A 24356-nucleotide genomic window follows, 5' to 3' on the forward strand; every position below is an offset into this window, starting at 1 on the left:
GTGACAGACAGCTCCACATGAGAGTCAATAGATGTGGCCTTTGGGACTTTCATTTTCATCCTGGGCAATCTGTGGTCACCTCTTGGTGACCTCTAAAGAACTGGAACACCAGGAGCCCTTCTGATGAGCTCCAGGCACACATGATGAATCCACATGGTCAGTCTTTAGGTTTCTGAAGGAGCCAATGCAATTTTATGGGTGGAGTCTACACAGAGCAGTTGTTGCCTGCAATCTGAGCAGAGCAATGGAGTCATGTCTTTTTGACTAGAGTGGGTGAAAGGGATCTTAGCACCATTTTGGAGGAAGGAGAAGGACAGTTTACTTTACAGAGGAAACTCCCACTCCATATTTTGCTTCTCTGATAATTTGAAATGCCACCCAGGCATCACGGTGGCTCAGGATGGGAGCTGCCAGTGGATGCTCAAAGTCACTGCCAGGTTGTGTTTGTTCCAGGGCATCACTCTACAAAACAATTAAGCAAGAAGCATGCTTAAACTCTGCAAAAACTCATGCGGAGACATAGGATCCTGCAGAACCTTCTTGCAGGCAAGAGCCCATTTGGCTGACAGTCATTCTTCCACACCTGCCGGAAAGCTGGTTGGAAAGATGCTCCAGACTAGCTCTGAATTCTGATCATCTCTCTCTAGCCAGAGCCACTCAGGGTGTGGTGTAATGGGCTGCCATGCTGCAGATGGGTTGCAAAACACACAGCCCATCTGTCTTTATCATGCTCATTTCCTCTTTTATTAAAATGTTAATGAATATAGTTTTTATTTATCATTCAGTGACAAGTGCAGCATCCTTTTCTGAGAGACAAATCTGCAATCTGCCTAACCACGTGAGCCCACAGAGAACCTTTTCTCATTACATCTTGAACCCAGGAATATTTTGGTTTCTTCTAAACCACCATATGCAGGTTGAACAAAGGATGCCTTTACTTATTGACAACAGCACAGGGTAATGGGAAGCATGCTAGATCTGGGCTGAGAAATCTGAGTTTCATGCCAGGTTCACTAGTTTCTAGATGCACAACTGAGCCTTGGTTTCCACGTCTATCAAATGGGGATAACACCCCTCTCCTAGTGCTGCCTTGGAAAGCAAATGAGATAATTTGTGGGAACGCATTTGCATTTGCTTGTCATTCAGACATGTACTCACGTGGGTGTGAATCTGTTTTGCTTACTCTTCTAGACTCTCCATGGAAAGTGCATCTGTCAAACGTTGGCCCTGAGATGACAGGAATCACCGTGGGTGGCTTGACTCCAGCCCGCACCTATCAATTCAGGGTGTGCGCAGTGAATCAAGTGGGCAAGGGCCAGTACAGTGCAGAGACGAGCAGGTGAGTGGGGCCCTGCCCTCTGCATGGTGGCCAGGAGCAGCAGGGGCCTGAGAGTCAAACAGATGCATCACAGTAGGTGGGGGCAATTAATTGATCATCCCTTAGTGATATTGGCAAAAGCTTGAGCAGAAAAGATTGTCACAAAGAGTGCAAACACGGTCATGTGTTGGTCTAGCTGGGCTTCCCTTAATTGCTGGGAGCAGTGTTTCAGATTTCTCCTGTGGTGCTCTGGCTGTGCCTACATTGATGGCTCCTGATGGCATGCCTTCTGTACACAGGAGATTAAGAGCTTACCTGCTGGCTGTGTTTTCCGGGCCCTTTCTTTTTCTTTGGTACAGGGACTAAACTCAGGGGCGCTTAACCACTGAGCCATATCCCCAGCCCTTTTCTATATTTTATTTTGAGACAGGGTCTTGCTAAGTTGTTTAAGGCCTCAACGAGTTGCTGAGGCTGGCTTTGAACTTTCAATCCTCCTGCCTCAGCCTCCTGAGCTGCTGGGATTCCAGGCATGTGCCACGGGCTCAAGAGGTAAACACCTAGTGATTGATGTGGAAAACTGAATACCGCTAGTGCCTCTCAGAGGTACTGCTTTTCTGGGGGGTGTCCTTTCCCACACACCCCAGAAGGGACACTTTGGAAGCCCTGCAGTTGTAAGGGGGCAAAATGGCTCCATCCAGTTTTACGGTGCTCCCCCAACCCCCAATAAACCCCAGTTCTATGATCTGAATTGTAGAATAGTGAGATTGAAATGACTTTGAAAATGTGGGCGTTTTAGATGAGAAACAGCAATAGAGCCAAAGAGAATAATCCAGAAAGAATCTCCAGTGCTAAGTGTGAGTGGTTCACTCAGCTGGTGGGGGTTCGGGGAGCTAAAGCACAGCTCTCCACAGAGCTGGTGGCATCTTCCTGGCCACCTGCTGAACTGCCAGTGTGCTGAGGGGTTATAAGTGCTCCACACATGTCCTTTGGTGCTGTGTGTTTTGTTCTTTTTAAAAATAATTTAATTTTTAAGTTTTATAATATATTTATATGATTCAGAATTAAAGTAAATATTTATGCAAATGTCTGTTTTCCACCCATGTCCTTGTGTTCCAGTTCACCTTTCTAAACCAGTAACCATGTAAATATTTCCCATATATTCTTCCAGAGATTTAAATATATATACTCTACTAGCAAATACAAATTTACAATTCAATCTCTTTCTTTCTACACAAATCAGAGCATGCCATACTTATTATTCTGCATCCTTTCTCCACTTCATAATCCATCTTTGTAAATCTTTCAATATCAGTTCATAAGAAGTGCCCTCCTTTTCTTTTTACAGCTACACAGTATTCTGTTGTAACATTGTACCGTACTCTATTTAACAAATCCCCCACTAATGGACATTTAGGTTGCTGCCAGTTTCATGATATAGGACACAGCATTGCAGTGAATAACTTGTGTTGATAGTTAAATTGCTCAACTCAGGTGGCACCAAATGGCACCTGCAACAGTCATGCACAACAGTACCCAACCCCCTTCCTTGACACAGTGCATTTTTACATTTATGTTCTTACTAACCTACTAGTAAAAGTGGTATCTCCTTGTAGTTTGCCTTTATCTTAGTAAGAGTGAAGTTGACTATTCATATGTTTAAGAGCTACTTATACTTCTATTTGCTGTGAACCGTTTGCATTCTTTGCCAGTTTTCTTCTGGATAATTGGTCTTGTTCTTATTGAACTGTAAGAGCTCTAAAAATACCAGGGACACTAAACCTTGTCTGTGAAATGAGTTGCAAACAATTTGCTCCCAATTTGCCATTTGTCTTTTGACCTTGCACAATTAACTTCTGTCAAACAAAGATTTTTATGGAACGTCGTTATTTATTTATTTATAAATATTAACTCATATTAATTGAACAAATTAATGGGCTTCACTGTGATGTCCCCATACATGCATTTGCTGATTTTCACCAAGAGTGAGGCTCCAGGTTCAGCACAGAGAATACCAACAAGGGTCATCTGTTTCTGGCACTTATCTCCCTCTCTCCTACCCATCCTTTATTTTTAGACTGATGTTACCTGAAGAACCACCCAGTGCTCCCCCAAAAAACATTGTGGCCAGCGGGCGAACCAACCAGTCCATCATGGTGCAGTGGCAACCACCCCCAGAAACAGAGCACAATGGAGTGCTACGTGGGTATATCCTCAGGCAAGTAGCCAGTGATGGGCTGTTTCTAGATGTCACTAGCTAGCTCCTCTAGATGTCGTAGGAGACGATCAGTAGTGCAGGCACTTAGGTCTGGTGTTAGATGGTAGGGATTGGTGGAGACTGTGGCAATCTGGAGAGTGGAAACCAGTGTGGGTGCCTTGCAGAGACCTCCCATGTGTGTCCACCTGCAGAATCTGCACACAGTCCAGATCCGTGGTTACATTTGGCAGGAGTTTGGAGGGGACATAATGGGTAAGGAAGCAATGTATGCTATTCATTGTAAACCTTTTCATTCCTTTAACATTTTCACTAGATTCATGTATTGGTAAGTATAGTCACTTTAAATTAATACTAATTAATGTGATTAGTTATTAACCAATGGTTACCACATGAGCATGTTGCTCAGTTTTACCAGATCTTGTAGGAGTTCAAGAAAATTCAATTATCTAGCCTTTTACATACAAAGTCCCAGTGTTTAGGCGTTGGAAATGAAACCAGTATATTTTGAAATGTCAGAAAGGCCACATACACACACCTGCTGGCCAGATGTAGCTAAAGGGGGTCTGGTTTGCTGTCTCTGCCTTAGAAGGGTCAGTGAGGCTTCTAAAAATATTGAGAGAACCACGTGAGTGCCTGGTGGTGGTCCAGAGGAGAAATGTCCTCTGCCAAACTCCCACTACTTTAAAAGCTGTACTGAGGGTGACCACTGCAGTGGTTTGTTGACCTAGCAAGAAGAAAAGGTAAAGCAGGGCCTAAGGGTAACTGTGAAATCTCTGGTTGGATGTATTATCAGCTTTATTTGGGCAAGAACTATGGGTATCCATTACTCCCTTCCTCCAGATGCCCACGCTGGGCTCATATGGAGTGTATGATCAGCAAATGCTTGGTTATGAAAATACCTTTGACTTCTTACACAGATGTGAGAAATTACGAAAGTGTTTCCTTTAACTGCTCTGTCTTTGTATCTGAAGGACATATGCATGTTCAGAATCATGTACTCCTTGGGTAATGGCATTTGTCTCCACACGTGTAGTATCTGTCTGTCACAACAAATTTCTTGCTACTCAAGTGTTTCCTCAAGCCTGTAGATTCTCATTGTCTGCCTGAAGGGTTTAAATGGTACAGGAAGGCCGTCTCTGTGCCCTCACTGTCCTTCCCATGTAAAGAAGGCCAAGGAGACAGAGTTGTCCTAGCAGGTGGGGCTGTGGGCTCTGTCCTGGTGCCCCTGGGACCCTTCCGGCCACTTGACCTCCTCCCACAGCCTTGCTGCGTCAGGCTGAGGCCATCTGTCCCCCCTGCTGCTTGCTCCTGCTCCAGAGTTAGCCATCACCTCTTTTTCCACTAATGGAAGTAATTGGCCTGCACAGCCTGGCCACCCCCTCTCTTGTCCTCCTGCAGCCCCTGCCTTTTCCAGCGTGGAGTGAGGGAAAGTTTCCTCGGGCTGCAGCCATCAAGTAAAGGCTTCCATAGTCATCCTGCAGAACCAGGCTCGGGGCGCAGAGTTTCCTAATGACATCTCTCTGATGTTGCAAGGCCACATCAGGGACTGCACATTTCTCTATTTCGTGGATTACTGCTGTTAAAAGGATTTTCTGTGATGGTGTCAGTAAGTTGAGTGCTAGAGAAGAGGGCATCTGTATTTGTTGGGGCTTAAATCAAGAAAGCCTTAAAATGAGGGCGCACTACCCAAGGCCTATGAATATCAAAGTTTTCAGAAATTAAAGACCCATGCCAAAATGAATTTGCTTGGAAACATTTCCGAATAATCCTCTGGTCTGCAAATCAGCTCTGTGTTTGCAAGCGTGTATCCTCCAGGGCATAGTCTCTGTGTCAGATTCGAGGCACAATACAGGGAAGAGCAAATGGAAATAAATCACCTCCGTGGCTCTGGCCATAAGAAGTAGTTAGGATGCGTGTGCAGTAATAAAATATTTATAATAATGGGCAGGGTGTTTCTCTGAGAGGAGCAGAGGGTTATGTCCTTTAAAAATGTACTCTGTTTATTTCTGTATAAAAAATCATCTTGTTCTGGCTTAGCCTGTCTCCTGGGCAACATGGCCAACCAGCAAGAGGAGGATGCCCTGCACTCCCCTTATTAATCGTGACCTTCTTGGATATCCTGTGAATGTTACAAAAGCACCCTGAGCTCCCAGTCAGAGTGGACCAACCTGCCCATTCCAGCAGGGAGCAGAGCCGATTTGGAAGAAGTGAATTCTGCAATTTATTTTCCACAACTGTATAGAGTGGCTTAGGAGGACACCGAGTAGCTCATAACTCAGAGTTCTCTCCCACATACTCCTTAGTAGAAGAACAGTGCTTAAAACAAAATCGGGGTGCTTTGCACGTCATATCTCCTTTGCATTCATTGTTTCACTCAATTCGTGCAACAACCAACAGAATGCTATTATTTTAATTCCCATCCAAGAGCAGTGGAGACAAGGCTCCAAAAAGACATTAAGGTTACCAGCTTGTCGTGACTGAACAGGTCCTTAGTTTGGGTCTTCCGGTGCTGACCTCTTTGCTTGGGCTGGACATGTGCGTGTTGCAGTGATGGGTCCACACAAGGAGTCCTTCCTGAGGAGCTACACTCACCATAGCGTCCTGGCTGCAGGTGGTGCTTGGGACCATTCACATGTCCAGGCCACTCACATGCGTGGTGTGGATGCGGAGCCAATCTTTACCCTTTTCCAAATGTCTAATTGTCTGGGTGCCATTTGCTTTAAAAGTTCATCTTTTGAGGGCAGAGAATTTAAATGGAAACATCTGTCATAGGGGTTAATCCGTGCCAGGCCTTTCTCTTGGTGACCCACTGCCAAGGGGACCATTATTACCTCAACGACTTGAGCCCCTGTGATGAACTGCACCTGCCATTACGTGGTCAGTCAAGGATGTCACTTCAGTAAGTGTCCGAGGCTGATGGAGTGTAAGGCAGAGGTGTGGCCTGATAACTTCCATGTTTGCCCACCAGAGAATTAGTGGCTCCCTTTCCTGGTGCTTCCCGGACCCTGGGGCCACCTGCTTTCAGGCAGCAGACAGAAGGAAGTCATGGTCCTTCCTGCATTCAAGTGCTGTCCTTGACTTTCTATGTTTCCTTCCAAACTGGCCTCACCAAGAGCAAGTGATCTGTAGCAGGAGAGGATGCCCTGAAAGAATCTCAGAAAACCCTCATGTTTCAAGAGGAAGCTTTGATTACCATCTCTCTACTTCCCTATTGCCTTTTCAGCTCTCATTCTCTTTGGAACATTGTTTTGTTTTTGCTTTTTCACTGAAGGGCCTAAATCTCTGCTTTTTTCCAACAGTGGCGGCCTTGCTAATGCCCTGGCCTGAGTGCCCCGTAACTCAGGCACTTCCCTTCATGCAGAGATGCCCTGTCCTGAGGACACGGCAGCACAGGGAGGAACCCATAGATTCCAGGGTGCCATGGAGAGTTAGTGGATTTATTGCTGCTGCTCTGATTTTGGATCCCTTGTCAATCATCTCCCCTTTCCATTTATCACACAAAGCCACAGTTTTCTGAGGCAAGAACCACTTCTGGGATAGAAATTAGATGCTTTAGAAGCTGCAGATGATTAGGAAATCACTTTTACTGTACATGTCCCTCATTTACCAGGGAGACTGATCCAGAAAAGCTCGGCAAATTAACTAAGTCGGTTCAGTACATTAACTTCTATAAACTGAATCATGGAAAAACATTTGCTAATCAAAATAATGCTCTGAAAGTCCTTTCATAGTATAAAATGCAATTTCCTAATTTATACATTTTCTAAGTACAGAGGTGTAAGAGTCACCTTTTAAATAAACACAACTGTGAATTTCTGCCTTTAGTGAACTAAAAAGCATGCCACCCAAGCACTCACAAAAGACCCCAGAGCAATTTGTCATAGTTAGCAGTGGACTAGCATTTCAGAAGTGTTACCACCTTTTCAAAGCCCACTTACTCCTGCTCTGGGATATACTTAGACAAACCTAGAATTCCTAAATGGACCAGAACTGGGAGCTCAGCCCCTGGAGGCCAAGAGGCTACACACTGCTGGCTTCTCCACGTCTCCCCACATTTCAGTTACAAGAGTAAAGTATTTCTCAAAGCCTGATGGAAATCACTTTGGGACTTTTGAGTACTAAGTCACCATAGGCCTGGACAAGTTACACCTAAAAGGCTATCATTTTCTCATAACCATAATGTAGTTGAAATGCCAGTTTTGTTTTGCCCAGAACTTACAGTATACCTTAGAATACCTATAAGCTACCTTTTGAGTATAACCTTTTGAAATTATTGAATTGGGATACAGTGTTGTCTGGTGCTGACCTCTGGGCCCCTCTCTCGTTTATGTAATTCCATTTTTCTGTAATCACATAGAACAACCGCAGAGAACCAGCTCAAGTCTGAATTGTTTCTGTGCCATCATGGGCTTCCTTTCTGGTGCAGGTACCGCCTGGCTGGCCTGCCTGGCGAACATCAGCAGAGAAACATCACCAGCCCAGAGGTGAACTACTGCCTGGTGACAGACCTGATTATCTGGACGCAGTATGAGATCCAGGTGGCTGCTTACAACGGGGCCGGCCTGGGAGTCTTCAGCAGGGCGGTGACCGAGTACACCTTACAAGGAGGTGAGCTTGCTTTCCAGAACCAACAGGTTGCAGAAGCTTGATTGGGCAGCAGGGTTTGTGAAGTTCAAATTGCGGTATGTTAGAAATGAAAACAGGGTGCATTCCTCTGGGGACCATTTAGGAGAAATCCATGATGTGTTCAGTTTCATCTCTCTGCCTCCCCTAAGCTGAAGCAATGTGGTGGAAGGGAAGCATAATGTTCCAGCTGCTTTTTCTGGGTGCTGAGGGCAGGAAGTGTCTGCTCAAATCCTTTCCTAGCACACCTATTCTTGAAAGGGTCTGTGGAAGAGAACTTTTCTAAATGCCATAAGGGCACCTTTTCAGTTGAACTGGTCACAGAGCTCTGTGTAATGCTGCGAATGTCCTTCAAAGAGAATGATTATTTCCAATTCTGCTTTTCATGATGGAATAGGATTATTGGTAATAGAATCTGCTACTTCGTGCTATTTTTTTTTCTTTTTTTTGCCTTTTTCAGTTACACTACCAATTTACTGAATCAATAAAAACTCCCCCATCACTTGGGGGGAAAATGACCAGACAGAATGTCATGAAGCCAGTGGATCTTAAATATATGTGCTAAGACTCAGCCTAGTCATCGAAAGCCTCTCTGCAGTGTCTGACTCCTCCCATGTTTCTGGAGGATTCAGGTCTCAGCCCTAGGAATTGCCGGCCACTGGGAAACATTCTCCCCATCTGCATTGCTTGTTATTGTTCAAGCAGTAATAAATAGACCCTCTCTTGACACAACTGCATTTGTCCTATAGCAGCTCAAATCCTTGCCCAGGGAAGTAATTTTTCCACAAAATCTAAGATCCTTTTTCACTCAGCGATTTATACCCTTGCCTGATTCACAGGTGTGATTTTATTTGCTTAGGCATTTTTATGGCTGCCAGGCCTTGACCTTTTTCAAATGATAAGGTTTCTAACTGCCCACTTCTCTCCCCAAATCATGCCCGAGACCTAATGTTCCTTGATATTACACGCTGTTATTATCATCCCTTATTGATTGGCTGTCTGTTGTCATCCCCAAGTCCATAAATCCTCCTTTATAAATTAAGTGCAGTCAGTTCCGCCTGCACACTGGCTAGCAGAAATATTAAAATGCAGGACAGCTCAGAAGGACCTGTCCATCTGCAAGTTATTCTTGATTGTTCATTTGAGGAGGAAAACAGCTGAAAACCTGGACCATTAATGTTTGCTTTAATTAATCTATTTAATAAAATAACAATAAACTTGAAGACACTTAAAATGACTAATACTGCTACTAATAATCCCCTATTACTATTAGCTGCAACTGCCTCATTGTGTTATTGGTGCATTTGAGTTCTGCTTAGGGCAGAGGGAAGCAGATCTTAGCCTGATTGAGAAGGGATTTGAGGCTTTAGAGTATGCCTTTTATGCATTTGGCAATGGGGAGCCATTCAAGGCTTAAGAGCTGTGAATGTCATGATCAAAGTGGTGTACTGGAAGATGAATCTGTCAGTGGAGTGCAAGCAAGGTGGGAGGGACAAAGATGGCAGCAGCAACTTCAGAGACATCAGAGCAACAATTTGACTCCCAAGTAATGATTTCCCCACTTCAGTGGTTACTGATAAGAGGGGTCAGGATGTATATTTGGGTGGTGCATTGTTCTTTCAAAACATTACCTCAAAACATGTATTACCTCAGTCATGCCCCACTGAAATCCTCCAGGCAAATACAGCTGAGCTCCACAGCCTAATTCATTGCTTCCTGCACAGTAGAACTGGGTATAAAAATAAGGATGAGGTCCCGGCAGTGTCTTCAGTCACTGTGCATGAAGAAACTGCATGCTGGCTAGCTCAAATAGGTGGTATGAAATTGTACATCTAGCAAATGACTGGAACAGCTCTGATATGCAATCTTCACAGATAAGCCCACTGTCATCTGAATGACATCAGCAGCCCCTGATGTCAGCAGGACCTCAGAAGGTCTTGGCATATTAGGGGATGGACTAGCAGGCCAGGGCACTTGCTGGATGGCAGCAGGATGGGTGGGTTCCTGCCCCCAGTGTCTGAGCGAATGTCTGGTGGTGAAGTTACTGCAGTGTGCTGTAGCTCCGTGAAAGGCTGTTTTCCTCATGTGGATAAGAACCTGACTCCGTTTGCCTTCTCTCCAAACCTACCTCTGCATTTGTTTTGACTCTCATAAGTTAAGAGTGGGAACCAAAGCTGCAACAGCAGTTCTCCATTCGCAACCTCACTTTTGAGAGTCTTTCCCTTGCTTGGGTGTTTGATGTCAGGTGTTGGCACTTGAACCTGGAGCCCCACAGGATTTAGGGGCACCCAGAAAACATGGCCATAATTCACATCTTCACTCACCACGGGACATTTCTCTTGGAGGACTTCCTCGTAGGCACATGGACTTCCACAGATGAACTTCCTTATACATACATGGACCTTCTTCATATGTGCCTGATGGCTGTCCTGACCCACATTCCATGCGAAGACGTTCTCATTGTGGGCTTCTGGAACACAGCTCTGTCTCCCACTTTGAGGGATGCAGGTTTCCCTCCGTGCGTTTCAGACTTCCTGTGTGTTCTCTGGGACTGTAAATGCTCCCTAGTGAATGTCCCCTGAGCTTGCTGGGATTCCACTGTTCATTTCATGCTCTTTTTCCAGACCCTGATCCCAACCCTAAACCCATTCATGGGCCACGGGCAGAAATTTATCAGACTGTGACAGCCTCAGAGACACCCCCAGGAAGCACCTGCCTACCCAACCCTGGTTGTTCCACAATGTGTGGAGCTGCGGGCAAACTGAGGTGGCGACACTCATTAACCATAGTACAGGGATGCTGTGCTGGACTTGGCTGTGGCACTGGCTGTAAGCCAGGCTCAGGCCCGTGACTGGAAAAGCACAGCTGACCCTCAGCTCTAGATACTTTGGGGGCACAGTCACACCTGCCCAGTGAGCAGGATAAAAAGGGGTCAGACTAGGTGACACATCAGGAAGCAAAGTGACAACAGGAAAGACCACAGTGCTTTAGAGCAGCAGTGGGGCACACTGGAGTGCAGGGATATGGTGTCTGTCTCTCTCTCTCTCTCTCTCTCTCTCTCTCTCTCTCACACACACACACACACACACACATCCACATATTCACATACATCCTAAAGACAAAACCCCAACGAGAACCTCTCCAGGCCTCCTGCTTTCTATCCTGTCTTCAGAAAGTGTACCCAGCCTCCCTGGGTCTGAGGGGCCTCATCTGTGAGGTTGAGGCATTGATATCTTCCAGGCTGCCTTGAGGGTGGCGGTGGCTAGAAAAGGACACACTCCACGTGTGCAAAGGCTCTGAGAACTGAGGTTCTACAGACACCTATCTGCCGTGGTCTGTTTTTCTAAGAAGGCAACAACTAGCGTCTACCCTGGTATTTGCAAGTTTCTGTAGTAGCTATCATACAGAAAGATTTGGGGTCAGTCTCTCTGCTATTAGTAAAATAACCATTTGAGAATTAACATGAGCACCTGCTGATTGCTCAGAGCTGTGGGAAGGACCCTGCCAACAGGGTAGAGAAGACACTGACATCCTCTGCCTCGTTCCTGCTAGCCCTGGAGGGAAGGTAGATGGGCGCTTGAGGAATAAGGGCAAGAACCAGTCCAGAAACCAGCTTCACTGAGGTTGCTCTTCATTCGTCCAGAGGAGTACTAAGCACACTTTGACGATTCACCGGTGAAGACCCTCAGAGTAGACCACAGACTTGAGAGCTACCCCTAAAGAGGGATTTATTGGAATCCCTGGGGTGGAACCAGCATAGGCGCAAGTTTGCAGCTGTCTGTATTAGTTAGAAATGGCATCCAGCTGCTAGAAACAGACCCCAAATGACAGTAGCTTAAAATGAAGGTGTGTATGTGTGTGTAATTGTGTGTGTGGTATGTGTTTTCTCACATCAGAAGAGCTGGCAGTAGGTGGGAATGTGGGGTGTAGGGGAACTCTGGGATTATTAGAGAAATAGGACCTTTCTGTCTTTTTGCTTCGCTAGCTTTAGTATTTTCCTCATGGTGATAAGCTGGCTACTGCAATGCCTGCTGTCACATCTACATTCTAGAAGGCAAGATGGAGGAAAGCATATATGATGTGCCTTGTGGCCAACTATTCCTTTAAAGATCTTTAAGGATTTTTCTTAGAATTCATATGTGCTACTGACATCTGCTTACTATTCACGGAATTTTCTGTGCAGGAGAAACCGGAATGTGGATTTCTCAGCTAGATAGGTTTCCAGCCATTGTTCAGGGAAGAAGAGGGGGTGATGTTGGAGGGGCAGCTAGCAGTTTCTTCCTCTTTCTCAGGTGTCTGCAGCTGAGTAATCAAACCCAGGGGTTGCAGTTTCTAGGTTTGAAATGGCACAGTCGTCTGCCTCACAGCTGCCTCACAAGAGTGCCTGCAGGTACTTCCTAACCATCCTGCTGGGATTAGCCGACTTCACATCCACAGCCCTGCAGGCCACGACCTCCACCCAGATTGGGCAGCAGCTGAGCAGGCTTCTTGCCTGGGAGCCCACTTAGGCCTTGAGTATCCCATGGCTGCTGACACTGAACGTGGAGAAGGCCTGGAGGCTGAGTAGGTCCTTCATACTGAAAAGGGAATAATTAATATGCCTGCATATGAAAGGCAAAAAGAATAACTCATAAAATTAATTATTTGCCAGCTTAATTTGGGAAATTGTCAGAATGTATAGAAACACGGTTTGGCAGTCCATCAGGAGATCTGAGAGAGGCAGGACTGCGCAGCCTGGGGAGGGGAGGCTGGGTCCTGCCAGTCTGATTGCTTCTCCCTTAGCCCAGGGCAAAGTGCGACCCAGCGGGAAACGAGGCGTGCTTCATCTTGGTTCTAACAAGGGCTTGGCTGGAGCCCCCCGGAGAAGGCACAGGCCGTGGGAAGATGTGCGGCTCACACTGCTGTTGGTGGGAGTGGAACTTGTTAGACAGTCTTTCTCAAAGAGATCTCATGAATGATGCAGCGCTCGCCCGGGTGGGGAGTGCAGGGCGCACAAGCTGCTCGGCTGGCACCTTGCTTGCTCCAGCTCCTTTTTCTCGCACACACATTGTTGGTCTCAAGTGTTTCTTTCCAGGAAGCTCCTTAAGGAAGATAAGGAAGTTATTTCAGCATGGTGTAGTATTGAGCCCTGAGGTCACTGAATCCACCACCCACCTGCAACATGCCCCACATCCTGCTCAGTGCCACATGTTATTGAGATGTCTGAGAAATGAACAGGTTGTCCACGCTGCCTCTTTACAGGATCTTGGCATGAACTGGCTGTGGGCACACGGGGCCTGCCTACTATTAACTTTCTAAATTCCCGACTTTTCAAGTTCCCCCTTGATCCACTAGCCCCCGTATCTCGTCCACCAATCCCACTTAATAGATTGTATTAGCAGTGCCTCCCTGACCTTTTCTGCTCCAGGCATTTTAAATGGGACGTATTAAATTTACAAATGGAGCAGCACAGCTCTCAGACAGGTTCAGCCAAGTGAACTTCCCGAGGGGTGATGGGAAAGACTGGCTCCGCCACAGCTCCTGTGGCCCGAAATCCCATCATACCTGAAGCCCACTTGTCAGTTTTCCATGACGCCCTGAAGGAAGTGGAAAATAACCTGCATTTACTCGAGGATTTCAGAGTGCTCCCAGAAATCAATATGCTTTTGGTTACAATTGGAAAAAAACCAGGAGTGTAGGTTCTGCACGCTAAATGCCCAGTGTAATTAGAAGCATTTTTCCCATTGCCAATGACGACTTCAGCAACTTTCTAATCGTACAGACTGGGAGGGGAAGTACCAGTCACAGAAAGTAATCAGCAGTTCACATCTGATGCTGATTCAGTCTTTGGTTCATAAGATTCAGTTTTGTTTGAAATAATTCAAATAACCACGGAAGACACATGAAGAAATAATGTGGGTACTTCTCAGGTGAGCTTGAGGCGGGGAGTCCTGTCCATGCACTGTTGGAATATAAAATGCACTAGATCGTGGTTGCGTTCTGAAACAAACCCATGTCAATTAGCAAACTGGCTCCCCATTTTAAAAAGGTATCCATTAAGATACAGATGTTGATTTGTCTATAAAGGGTCCAAAGACAAATTATACCATAAATCATCATTTTGAGAGTAGCAAAGTTTTACTTTTTTTCTTTCTGGTTTTATTTCTTTTATCATTTTTCTTCCTGTAACAGGTATGTTTAGGCTATGATGATTTATTCTGGTTTCAGAACATTACCTTATAATGAAAGAGAAATATTTCATATTTAAAAAGAAATGGAGAAAATATTCGGTTATCCACATTTCTAAAACATTAGTGAAACCTCTTAAATGTTCACTTGGGCTTTGAAAGGTTTTCTAAAGTAAGGATTATAAATGAACACTCGTTTGCAAGCCCCATTCTTATCTCCTCTTGGGAAATTCTCAATGTGGCATTAAATGACACTGCACAAAAGATTTGTTTCTCAATCCCTAAGACTTTTCAGACCTCGGGCCTTTCCTACAGTATAGGATAATGTTCCAAATTCTCTCGGCATTACCTAAAACACCAAGTAAAAGCTGAACAAAATAGATATGGAATGTTCCATTAGGGATGGACTTAATTTGGTCTTTTAGGATTTACAGGAAAGGAAAGGATAGGAAGCCACTGTTTTAGGGGAAACCGCCATATACTGGTTTTCATTATAAAATGCTACACAGTTACACTCACATGACCCCGAATAGTCATGTGAGACAGACATACTGTCCCTGTTTTACAGAGAGAAAAAAGTAGAAGTTCAGATAGGCAACTAACTCTCCCAAGGTCATGTAGCTAGAAAATGCTGAAAAATACTGGAATTTAAACCTTGACCAGGTGACCTCCAAAGCCCAGGCCCCAACTGCAGTGACCTGCCATCACTAGAATTTGCTTTTCTTTTTTCTTTTGCATGTACCAAGAATGGTCAGAAATTACTTCCAGGTTTTCACTACAGCTCAAATGTGAAATAAAAAAAGAACTGAGATCTCTTTTCACTTGTACTCACATGGCAGGTGGGTGAATAGCGGCTGCTAGACATTTTGAACTGCAGTGCACAATATGAAATCTATTCTACATCAACCCCAGTATGCCCACACACCTGAAACAAAGGGTTCATGGAAAAACAGTTACCCTCACAGTGTATGATGTTCTTTGATATTTCTGTTCTTTTCCATTCTGTTTCATTCTCTTTAAAGTGCTGGTGTGACCACTGAATTGGTTTCCTGATTCACTAATCATCTGTGACCCACCATTTAAAGAATGCTGGACTCTAGCAATCCAGGTCTGACTGGTTTCATCTCTTTTAGAAAACCCCTCTGGAGTTAGGACTCAGCAGGGTCTGGAGTGTGGACTCTGTACTCTATGTCCAGCTGTAAGACAAATGGGGGTCTCACTGGGGATGTGAGCAGGGGCCACCAGCCTAGTCACAGAGCTCAGATTCAGGAGCTGCTTGGCTTGAGCTGGATCCCAGCATCTGTACCCTGCAGGTGATCTCATGAGCGAGAAGGGTTCCTGTGGCTTGTCCTTCAGCTGCTGCTAAAAGACACATGGGCAAGTAAAACCCATCTTCAGCTACTGTGGGCATTATATTATTTTGTGATTTATAGACCTGTGTTTCCAACTAGTCTGGGACTCTGAAGGCAGGGGCTGTTCCTGATTTGCCTTTTTTTGTATCTGCATCAAATCCAAGAGCAAAGCCTGACACATTTACAAAGCATAAATGAATGTCTGATTGTAATCAGAAGGCTCAGAGTTTCTATTTCACTGTCCAGTGCCGTGCCAATGTAATGCCTGCCTTCTGTCCTGGCTCTTCTCACTATCTCGAAAGCTCGAGGGAAAGCACCTCCAGGCACTGTCACAAGTAGACTGGGCCCTCTGTGTCTTTCCTGCATCCTGCCTCAGCAACCTTGCCTGAGTGCCTCCCACACAGACCCAGCCCCACACAAAAGCCCGGACTCAGAACTTTCCTCCCCTGCCCTGCTGGAAGTGCTGCCACAGGCCACAGCCTAAAAGTCACACCATGGGACCTTCTGCATGAAAGTGCCACCCAGCATGACCAGGAAGTGTGTCATTCAGTGTCACAGAGAACTCCAGGTCCTAAATGTATGGATGGGCGTGTATGTGTACAAGCAGCCCAAGGTTGGTGTGAAAAGCAGTTGAGGTAAGAACAAGAAAGAAGCGTGAGTGTGCTGTTTCCACACACACTGAGAAATCGTGAAGATGGGGTACCTGAGAACTGGGGTTTGGATGAGGGAAAGGAGGAGGCACACCTCAGAGTTAAGTGCTGCTGGACCAAGTGAGTCAGACAGCCACTCCCTGCCAGCCTCGGGCCTTCAGTTGGGAAGCTCAGCCCTGGCCACAAGTGAAAATATTTTTCAGAAATGAAACTGGCATTTCATGAATAGAGATACTCTTTTTTTCTGTCATCTTGTCCCTAACCTGCTATGGATTCAGAGGAGCAGGCTGACCTGGGCAAGGTTGGCAGACAGCGTTCCCAGGCCTGCCTGCCTCACCCCATAATGTTACCCCAACCTGAAAATTGGCCCCAAAGCCTTCTGGATGCTTGGTAAACAAAGAACTGGAAAAAACACATTCACAAAGGGACCTGTAGAACTTTTTAAGCATTTTCTTATAAAGGCCATAAAGAAGGATACTCAAGCTTGTTTGTCAAAGATTTGTTATCCTAATAATGTGTTAGAAATGTTTAATGCAGTGAGCACATTCAGGTGTATCAAAACTGCAAAAACCATAACAGCACAAGAGCTCAGCCATAGCCTATAATGATCTGGAATTAACAATAACAACCGGCACACAAATTGTAATATATACATCCACCCACTAATGTGTAGCTGGTAATTCTTCTATGTAATGAGCTTACTTCTCCCATTTGAAAGGCATATATGTTTAATTCTGTGGGGTTACCTGGAGAAATAGATGCCCGTGAATCCCCATTAGGTCCTGGATAGATACTGCGGACCCTAATATTGTAAATCATATACTTTGGGGGCAATGAAAACAGGGTGCGCAATCGTGACAAAGACAGAGGTCTGTGCCCTTTTTCACAGTGTCGCCATATTGCTGCAAAGCAGCTGCCTGGCCCGCAGCTCCCTGCCAGCCCCCTCTCATGTAGAACAGCTGTACTGGGCTCTCGCCAGGGAGTGCAAGACATGGTGAGACTCGTTTCTAGGCAAAGGTGGCTCCAAAGCCAGCTAGAGGAGACTGCAACCTGCCTTCTGAAGCAACCCCACCTGCATGCGTCCCACATGGGACTTGGCTCTTTGCAAGAGCCTGGATTCTGAACCTTTCCTCTGCTGGAAATGCTGCTGCGTGGGCTGGTGCTCCCTGAATGGCCACATGCAAGGCCACCCACCACCCAGGAAAACTGACTTTGCATTTGAGAGTAATGAAAGATGAAATTTTATTGTGTTGATGAGATTTCACAGTTCATCTGAAACAGATAAGATAGTGTTATCATAATCAATATGATTGGGCACATTAGAATATAAAAACTGTTGGACAATATACTATAATTTCACTCTGTACTAAATTTAGCTAACTTCCCAGCATTGCCAGTGGGCTGCTTGCCATCCTCAGGTTGGGCTTGCATCTATCTGATAGAGGACAATAATCAGGACACAGAGATCCATCAGTTCTACGGCAGAGGCCCAAATGCCCACATCCACTAGTCTCATGAGGCCCCACAAACTTCTCTGGCAGCCTTTCATGATGTCACTTTTATTAATTTTATTTGACATGTGAATCTTCAAAATCATAAGCAGTTCCATAAGCAGAGACTTCTTTGGATTAAGTATCATTTAAACTTTTGCTGTCATTGATGTAGACTGGGTAGAAGAAGACTTATAATGATTGACTAGAATTCATTCGGTGGTGGTGGGGTTGTGCTTTACATTGTCTTCATATATTACCTGATTTAAATGAAGTATCAAAAATAAAATAACAGACTAGTGATATAGTTCAGCGGTAGAACACTTGCCTAGCATGTGTGAGACCCTGGGTTCTATCCCTAGCATTAGAGGAAAGTAAAAAGAGAAAGGAAGAAAACAACCTGTGTCTCTTTTCAGCTGCAGGGCATGTGCCTTTCTGGCAGTCACAAGTCCTTTGGGCTGTAAGGAGCAGTGGCATTCCTGGTGGAAAAGGTGGAGAAAAGCTGGGGTTTTCTATGAGCTGATAAATTAGGTTCTATCAAGATAAAAAGAAGTATTAGCCAAGGGAAGAAAGGAGGAGGGAGGGAAGGATAAAGCAAGGAACAAAGAAAAAAGAGAGGAAGGAGAAAATAAGGAGAAGAGGGAGCTCTTGTCCTCAAAGCTGGTCCCTGGGGCAGCAGCAGTACCGCCACCTAGGAACTTGTTAGACTTTCATATTCTAGGGCCCCATCCCAGGCCCACCAAATCAGAAACTGGGGCATGGCCTATCCACTTGTATTTTCACCGCCATCCAGATAACCCTGATGCATGCTCTAACTTGAAGAATTCCTCTAGAGGTTGGGTAGAAGAACGTCACACCAAGGGCCCAAAATCATGAACTCTGCTAGTTATCACAGAGGCCGTGTGCTCCTGAGCACCCATCCAGCTCCTAGAGGGAAACCTCAGTCCGTGTGAACCGCAGCCTGCACATATGAGCTCACCAGCATGAGAGTGCTCGCAGTGGTAGAGGTGCCACCCAGAAGCCTCCACTGCATTTCCAGAAACCCCTATGGTTGGGCAGGAGGCCAGGGCCTCCTTTACATAAAGGTCATGACTTTGGGAAATAAGGAATATATGCATAATGAGTGGATGGCAACATAAGAAGGTTGAGCTGTTTGGACCAAGGTTAACCAAGGAAAATACATGCATTTGGAGGAGACAAGAACTTGACAACAGGCTCTGCCTATGTTTATGTCTCCAGGCCTTTGGGAGAATATGGGCTAAGATAGCCATACTTCCTTCAAGTCAAGCAGCACACCACACTTTCATGATCCTTCTCTTCTGCTTTTGATCTGGTTGGTTCCTTGTCAAGATGATTAGGGATGGAGTTCATATCAAAAAAGTGGGGAACAACACGTTCAACAGAAACCCAGTCAAAAAATCAGGGATAGAGAAGAAATGCATGGACCAAGCTACAGGACACTCTGTGGAGGGCAGGACTACACATTTCTCTTGAGAGAAAGCAGCCTAGACAAACCCTATGGTTCTCTGGAAGCAATCTCTACGAGTCTCTTGGAGTTGGCTTCATTCAGAGTGAGTCCTGTCCTACCAATCTCATTTACTTTTTGAGCTGGGTTACTGAGTTGATAGGTCCAAAGACCATATTCATTCTGTATATGGGTATTCCTCCTTCCTTCACTCATCATTCATTAACTCACTCAAGCACTCTGTAGATAAGACAGAGAAATATAGATTGAGAGATAGCATCCTGTAGATAAGATGGGTCTAAAATAATTAGATGAATTTTTAGGGTTGAACTGTGCCCAGAGTTTGACTGACTTGATCTCATCACTTGGAGGTGATTTCAGTTGCAGAAGCCAGTGTTCTTCCAGGTGTTGTTGGCTAGTGACTCAGAGGGAATGGAGGTGTCACAACTAAGGTGACACCTGAGGCAGGGTAAGCCATCTATTCTGTCCCAGAATCAGAAATCAAAAGCAGTTGTTTTCTTGGATTGATGGTCAAAATCAACACATTGCAATGTAAGAGAAATAAGCAGAATACCATATTTAGATACAAACAACTGTCACCAGAAAGGGGTCTGAAACGGCCTCACTGAGATGGGAGAAGGGGATCTCAACCCAGCCCTGGCAGGTTCTGAACTTGTCACAGAAAAGAATTTCGGGACACATCAGAAGAGGCACAAGGATTTATTTAAGAAAGCAAGGAGATTATTCAGAAAGGCAAGTGATAGAGCAGGATGCACACTCGAAGGGAGAAGGGACACAGAGGCTCCAGAATGAGACTCACTTGGGGTCCCAGGCTCTTCTTCTTAAAGGACCCTTGTAAACAGTGGACACGAGAAGTGCCGGGTGGGATGACACCCGCCTGCTGATCCCAACTCTCTTCATCATGGAGCCCAGGACCGTCACAGTGGTCCATTTCTCTTAGAATCTCTAGGTTGATGTCACCCAGGCAATGGATAGCGCTTGGAATACTCTCGTATCATAAGTTTCTAACAATATTTTCCTTTGCTTTATTCAGTCTAAAGAAATATGTTGTGTAAGCTAGCAATGTATATGGGCATTCATCATCTGGACTCATAACACTCTTAAGATTCAAGGGCTCTTTTTATGAATTCAGGCCTAGAGGAAGACAGGCATGGGGAGAAAAGGTGGGGGTGCTCGGGAAGCTTCTCAGATTTAAAGGCACCATTTCTTTTCCCTTCCCTGTTAGGCTTCTTTCTGCCCATCCTTATTTCTTCCATCCTACCTCACAACCAACACTGTGACACAGGATGGAGGGACCTGACCTTCCCCGTCACCTTGAGAAGACCTGGGGCTTTGAGACCCAAGGAGACCTTGACCATGACCTTAGGCTCTCTCACAAATGACAGCAGATCATAATGCCATGCAACATTGTGCTGGAGAGAAGCCAATCCAGGTGCCTGGCCATGAGGGAAGGTGAGAATCCCTACTCCTCAGAAAAGAGCCGGAACCAGCGCAGGCAGCACTTGGTCTGTCAGTCCTGCACGTGAGACGTGGGGGGAGGAGCAGGGAAAAGCCCAGCTGGATATTTTTGTGAGTTGCAAATAGTCTATCAAGCTATGTGTGCATGCAAGGAATGACTTTCCAGGAGACAGAGTGGGGAGCAATGAGCAGAAGTTGCAGAAAGAAAGGTTTTAGTTAATTATTATCCCCTTTATAGTGTACAAGGGAGAAGCAGGTCAACCGAAGCCTACAGAAGCTAGTCCACCATCCAGGCTGAATGGCCTCCTGCTGGGCTGCTGAGGGTTCCTGCCCACACAGGGGTCCTGACCTGAGGCCCTGCAGCTCCCCGTCCAGGCTGCACAAGTCTGCACGCATTGCCAGGAGGCTGTTTCTGTGCCCTTGGCTCTGGGAAGCTCCAGAGGCAGCATTCTTTATCCAAACTCTGCTATAGTGTCATAGTTTCACGGACCAACCTTGAGTGGAGAGCATGTATTCTGGTTTGCAGCCACGCCTCAGCTCATGCACAGGTTGCAATTCCCTACATACTGCATCTTTACCTGGTGCTTCTACTTGAAGATTTGGCTCAGGAACTGACTCTTCCTTAAGATTCTCCTTAAGGAAGCACTTGCTGACCTTCACTGTAGTGGTTGTTATATAGAATTAAAAGGGTCCACTTTCCCCACTAGACTCTGAGCCCCTTGAAGGCAGCACCCTCTGATCTCGATTCATTACGGAAGCACAAGAAAGGACTTGGCCGGACAGTATGATATGTGTGTACGCACGTATCCAAGCACACATATCCAAGTACACATGCACACACCCATACAAGCATGTGTGCAGATCTTTCTAATTACCAAAACACACAGCAAAAAGAGAAGATAGAACATAGCATCTCATGATTTGCGGGATTTAGCTTGCCTCTTCCAGTTGAAGGCAGATGTGCACAAAAAGCCAACTTACTAATTAAAAATCTAAGCAACACAAAATATACAGGAGAGGTCACAGCTACACATGCAACTCTGATCTCTAGTAACAGAGAACACACCCTTATAAACAGATCCCATCATAGGCCACAAACAATTCCAAAGAATGCAAAGATCACACAGAGAAGAAAGTCATAGGCTATGAGCATTGGTGAAAAAATGTTGGAAATTATCAAATAAAATCCAACAGCATATTAAAAATAGTAGATCATATCCAAATGGGGTTTATTCTAATAATGTTGTTTGGACATTTGCCAATATTCAACTCTTCTCTGTAGTAAAAACATATAATACCATAGGAATTTATTGATATTACTCAGAATGGTAAACCATGTGTGTAACTCAAGTGCATGTGTGTACCTCAGTTTACCTCATCAGAGGCACACAGGCAGTCCTACTGAAGGAGAAACCACAGGCCCCACTGTCTCCTTCAGTCATCACTGTTAAATGCAAGAGTTAGCCAAAGCAATAGAGAAGTGAAGGCAGGTATGGGCAGGATGCCTGAACAGGAAGTAATCAAACTATATTTGCAGATAGTAAGATTTGATATCTAGAATGCCTTGGTGTACTACACTATAAACAATCAAGAATTTTGTGAACTAGCAAGTTATACGGTCAGCATATTAAAAAAACTGACTTCATACTCACAAATAAAGCACAACTAGAAGTTATCATTGAAGAGAAGATTCCATTTACAATAGCAGAATTACCTTAGAACAGACTTGGGAATTAGTAAGAAGTGGCCAACACATATGAGGAAAACTGCAAACATTCCAGAAGGTCACAAAAGTTATAAAGAGATGAACAGGCATTCATGCCTTCACACAGGAAGTGCAACATCACAGTGAGGTTGGTATCCTCTACATTAATTTAGAATTGTCACAAGGTTCCAGTAAAAATAATAGTAGATTTATTTTTCTGGAGCTAGAAGTTAAGATAAAGTTCATTCATTGAGAGAGAAAATGAGAACAAGAATGGACAGAAAAATCCTGAAAGAGAAGAGTGTGGGGCTGGATGAGTCCTTTAGGTAGTAAAACATGTTATAAAGCTCTGGAAGTAAAACAGGATCATGTTGGTGCATGAACAGAAGATGCATGAAGCAGAACAGAAAACACAGAAATGGACTCCATCCCATATAGAAATTTAGTATGTAATAAAGGCAGCATCTTAAATTACTAAAGGAAGACTTTTTTGATTATAATTACTGGAATAAGTGGATACCTATATACATTTAAAAAAAAAAAAAAGCTGATACATTCCCTATGCCATATGTAAGGTTCCATTCCAAGTAGATCAGAGATATCAATATCAAAAGATGAAATATGAAAGTACTAGAAGAAAACTTTAGTGAGTTCCCCTGAAACCTGGAAGCAGGGAAAATGTTTCTAACTATGCCTCAACATTTAGAAGAAATAAATGAAAAAAATAGATAAATTTGACTATATACAAGTTTTTAAAACAAAGTATTCTTTATGGAGAAAGAGAACAATACAAAGGGAAAAAAGGCAAATGTCAGGGCTGGGGAGTTAGCTCAGTTGGTAGAGTGCTCGCCTCGCAAGCACAAGGCCCTGGGTTCAATCCCCAGCACAGAAAAAAAAAAATTTGCAGCTTCTAGCCCCCCCAAATGGCCCCTATTTCTATTGTAAGGGCTTCAAGAATACAGAAGAAAAAGATCACCTTAGAATAAATAACATTTTAGAGGAAAATATCTGTAAGTTTCAGATATCAACACCAACACCTAGCAGAATCCAACCTGAAAAGCCTGGGATTCAAGAGATCTGTTGTTTTAGTCACAGAGATGGACCCTTATGTAAACAATGGTATGCAGATCCAAATTCCTCATTAAGTGATGTTAACAGAATGGAAAAATCTAATAAAATCCAAGACTGGTCCATCCTGGTTTTTGCTTTGTGAAAATATGAAATCAGGATACTATATTTGACAGAAGAATTCATTTGAGGGATTCAGTGTCTTGCTATACACCAAGTGCAAATTGTAACATCAGTGTCCATCAACCTGTGATGCAAACTGATGTGATTTAATAGTCTCCTACACTAGATTTATCTCTGGGTCCACCTACATGTCATCCATGTGTCTTCTAACAGTGTTATTCAAAATAGCACCCTTCCTATTTCCTGTGCTTCATTGATCCCAAATATGGAGCTGACAGTTTCCATGCAGCCTGGCAACATGAATGATTCTACAATTGCAGGAAGAATCTCACCTTTCTCTACTAAAGGCAGGACATTGTAACTGGCTTCTTGTACCCAATCAGATACAGTTTGTAACCAAGCTCACGCATGAGTACTTACTCAGGCTTTCGGGTGATCTTATCAGCTCCAACTTCTTTTCTGTGTGAGAGACATGTTTTGGGGGAAAGTGCTAGCACAATTTGACTGGAATCCTTGCTTCATCAGATTCCTTTTTCATTAAGCACAACACTGAAACTGGAGAAGGGAGGATTCTTGGAAGACGCAAATCTGAACTGGGGAGCATCCTCCTTATGTTCTCAGAGGAGAAAGTGTTTTCACTCCCTTTAATAGAAAAGTTGTTCACTCACTGTGGTGGGGAAATATGTCTCTATAAATATACA

The 24356-nt window shown here is 44.6% G+C and overlaps 1 protein-coding gene across 1 annotated transcript in view; it reads left to right on the top strand.

The window, feature by feature from the left end:
• Sdk1 (sidekick cell adhesion molecule 1) overlaps nucleotides 1-24356 on the top strand; it is an 881670-nt gene that overhangs the window by 695638 nt on the left and 161676 nt on the right. The window contains exons 15-17 of the mRNA XM_047533731.1: nucleotides 1192-1339; nucleotides 3393-3533; nucleotides 7960-8141. Of these exons, the coding sequence (XP_047389687.1) occupies nucleotides 1192-1339; nucleotides 3393-3533; nucleotides 7960-8141 (471 nt within the window). The remainder of the gene's footprint in view (nucleotides 1-1191; nucleotides 1340-3392; nucleotides 3534-7959; nucleotides 8142-24356) is intronic.

This window comes from Sciurus carolinensis, chromosome 18, assembly GCF_902686445.1.
Source record: "Sciurus carolinensis chromosome 18, mSciCar1.2, whole genome shotgun sequence".
Classification (NCBI taxonomy): Eukaryota; Metazoa; Chordata; class Mammalia; order Rodentia; family Sciuridae; genus Sciurus; species Sciurus carolinensis.